We start from the raw sequence: 2,459 nt of genomic DNA, 5'->3' as shown, positions 1-2,459 counted from the left end.
ACTTACATGACAATCGAGATGTCCGTATAAGCTGATAGAATTTAACTCCATAGGAGTCATGTTACAGTAGGCTATGTAAGGGTTGAGTCCATCGACGCTACCATACCCCCATGAATTAATAGTATCGCTAATGTGTGTCGCGGGAGACAGCGTCGTGGGCGCCGTAGAGGGTATCATGTTGTTGGCAGAGTCATCCGTGTCTTCAATGGCTGAGGAGGGCTGAGCAGAGTCACATAAAGGAAGTAGAATCTCAGTGGGAGCCGACTGGGCAAGGGAACTTAAGTGGGGAAGGCTGCTGGATCGGATTTTGTCGTCGCGGGTGTCGGTGGCTAAAGGCTCGCCAGTATGCTGCACGGGAGAAGTGAGCAGAGATTGAGAGACAATTGGCATTCCGACAACCGTAGATCGCGATTTTCTACTGTGGGATGCGAAGGAATGTTGTTTCCATTTAATAGTCTTTTGGGGCTGCTTGTCCGCCGCTACATCCTCTGAGGAACCAGTAAGGCGCTCGAGGTCGTCAAGACAGCGTTTGACCTTCTTTCCTGTAGCCAGCCATTAGTTTTACTCAATGAGATTGGGTGCTCTTCTCTAGAGTATGGTCTAGTGAAAATGAGGGTCCAGGGTCGATAGGATCCAACCTACGATAATTACGCTGAGCAAGGCGGTTCTGTATCCTTCGACGCTTGGCAAGGTCGGATATCTTGGTCCAATCTTCGTCAGGGTTAAGAGAAGCGCTTAAAGAGGTCGGGTAAGCATAGCCGGGTTGTGTCATGGACATTGTGACATCTGTGTATAGATGAGTATTGTGGTACTGGTACAGTCGGTAAACGAGGAAACTCTAGCTATTGTATTTGCGTAGCTGTATCTTTTGTTCTGTACTTTTCTTGTATTTGCATGGGCAAGAATTGATATCCAAGGCGGGGATATGGCTTCCTTGAGCGGAGGCTGGTAGTAATGTACATATGAGAAATAATGAAAGACGACTTGAAGCTGTTCGAAGCTGAATATCAGGCGATGGACTTGTAAACAAAGGGCGAGGGCAGAGACCGCAGGTGAGCGACAGGAAGATATAAACTAAATACTCTTGTAGCTATCAGCCATCTACAAACATTTGCATGATAGCCTTTTGCAGCATGGAGAACGCGCTGACTCTGAGGGGCAATACTAGCCTTGTGCTAACGTGGATGGCTTAGCCTACGGTAAACATCGTTGTTCCTCGGACCCTACACGGAGCGCACAGGGGTAGTCCCACCATACCTGTCTAGCGCGTGTATTCCCATCGTTTTGGTGAAATAGGAGTGGCCTCCAATGTAGGTCGGGGCTATCGGGATGCTTGTCTACAGTGCGTTTAGGAATCACATTCCGTCCCATCAATACTCAGTTCTTCGAGTTCATAAACCTAATTGTTATGGGTGAGGCGCCGGAGGGCTTCGCACATTTCGAACAAGAGGGGTATAAATGGATTAGTGTTAGAGAGTGGGCGTGAAATTCATTTCATAGTCACTATATGATCCATATTCGGCTATCCAGGGATGTGCAAACATGAAACGAAGGGGTGTCCAGCGCTAACCTTTACCACGTCCTGTACCTCCTCTTTTATTTGACCATCTGCAATAGACACCTTCCCTGCTCCCGCCCCTCTGTACCCATTCCTTTACTTGGCTCCTCCAGAAATGCAAGCGGTTAGAGAAGGTCCCTGCGCAAATGTTCTACATCATTTAAACGATCGCTTTTATCTAAGCATGTAGGCAAGACAAAATAGACAACTGGTTACCTCTAGCTAGCAGAGAGAAATCGTTCAGGGGCTTTGATAGACATGACTGTAGATAGGATATTGCAAGCAATGAGTCCGGAAGGTACTGTATTCTTCTGACCCAAGGGAAGGTCGGATGCTTCCGGCGGCAGGGGCAGCGGATCCCAAGGATTAGTTTGTGAAATGGCCAATGGGGGGCAGTAGTCCACACATACACAGATACCCCCGAACTGGTTCATTCCCTTGCATATTATTCACTCATTTCCACACCATTTCCCTCCCTCGCTTACAGCGGCTAATGCACGCCCTCCAAATCTACTTAGCTACGCTGAGCGGCCGCCATGATCAAGTCCTATGCGAGCACAGGTCCTGTAGACGGTAGTATCATCTGGCGTGATATACAGCATGTCAGTCGCACAAGGTCTAAGTCTGAAAAGACAAGGCGCCACACCGGTACCCCGGAATGTCTCTCAGCTAAATCGAACACGCAGGCGGTAGTGTTTGTTCAGGAGCTCATAGCGTACGACGGAATCCTAGCCATAGAAATTGGCCGGTCCTTATATACCTTGGTTACTTTATCACAATCGCGAACATCGTTAGGTGGACCTCATGTTTCCGGACACCGTGGTGGATTGCGTCTCACGTCTGCTTTAACGCAATCATCGTTGCGGCAGCATACTAAACTCAGACATATACAATGTTTTCC

The 2,459-nt window shown here is 48.4% G+C and overlaps 1 protein-coding gene across 1 annotated transcript; it reads right to left on the bottom strand.

Moving 5' to 3' along the window:
• Positions 1–6: 6 nt before the first annotated feature.
• FOIG_16854 (uncharacterized protein) lies at positions 7–778 on the bottom strand (the record flags this gene model as incomplete). Its single annotated transcript, XM_031218333.1, has 2 exons — positions 7–542; positions 643–778. Coding segments are annotated over 2 exons (672 nt in total), but the record flags the coding sequence as incomplete, so codon positions are not given.
• Positions 779–2,459: the final 1,681 nt, after the last annotated feature.

The sequence above is a fragment of the Fusarium odoratissimum genome (assembly GCF_000260195.1).
Source record: "Fusarium odoratissimum NRRL 54006 unplaced genomic scaffold supercont1.241, whole genome shotgun sequence".
Classification (NCBI taxonomy): Eukaryota; Fungi; Ascomycota; class Sordariomycetes; order Hypocreales; family Nectriaceae; genus Fusarium; species Fusarium odoratissimum.
This window is presented reverse-complemented; position numbering and strand designations above follow the sequence as displayed.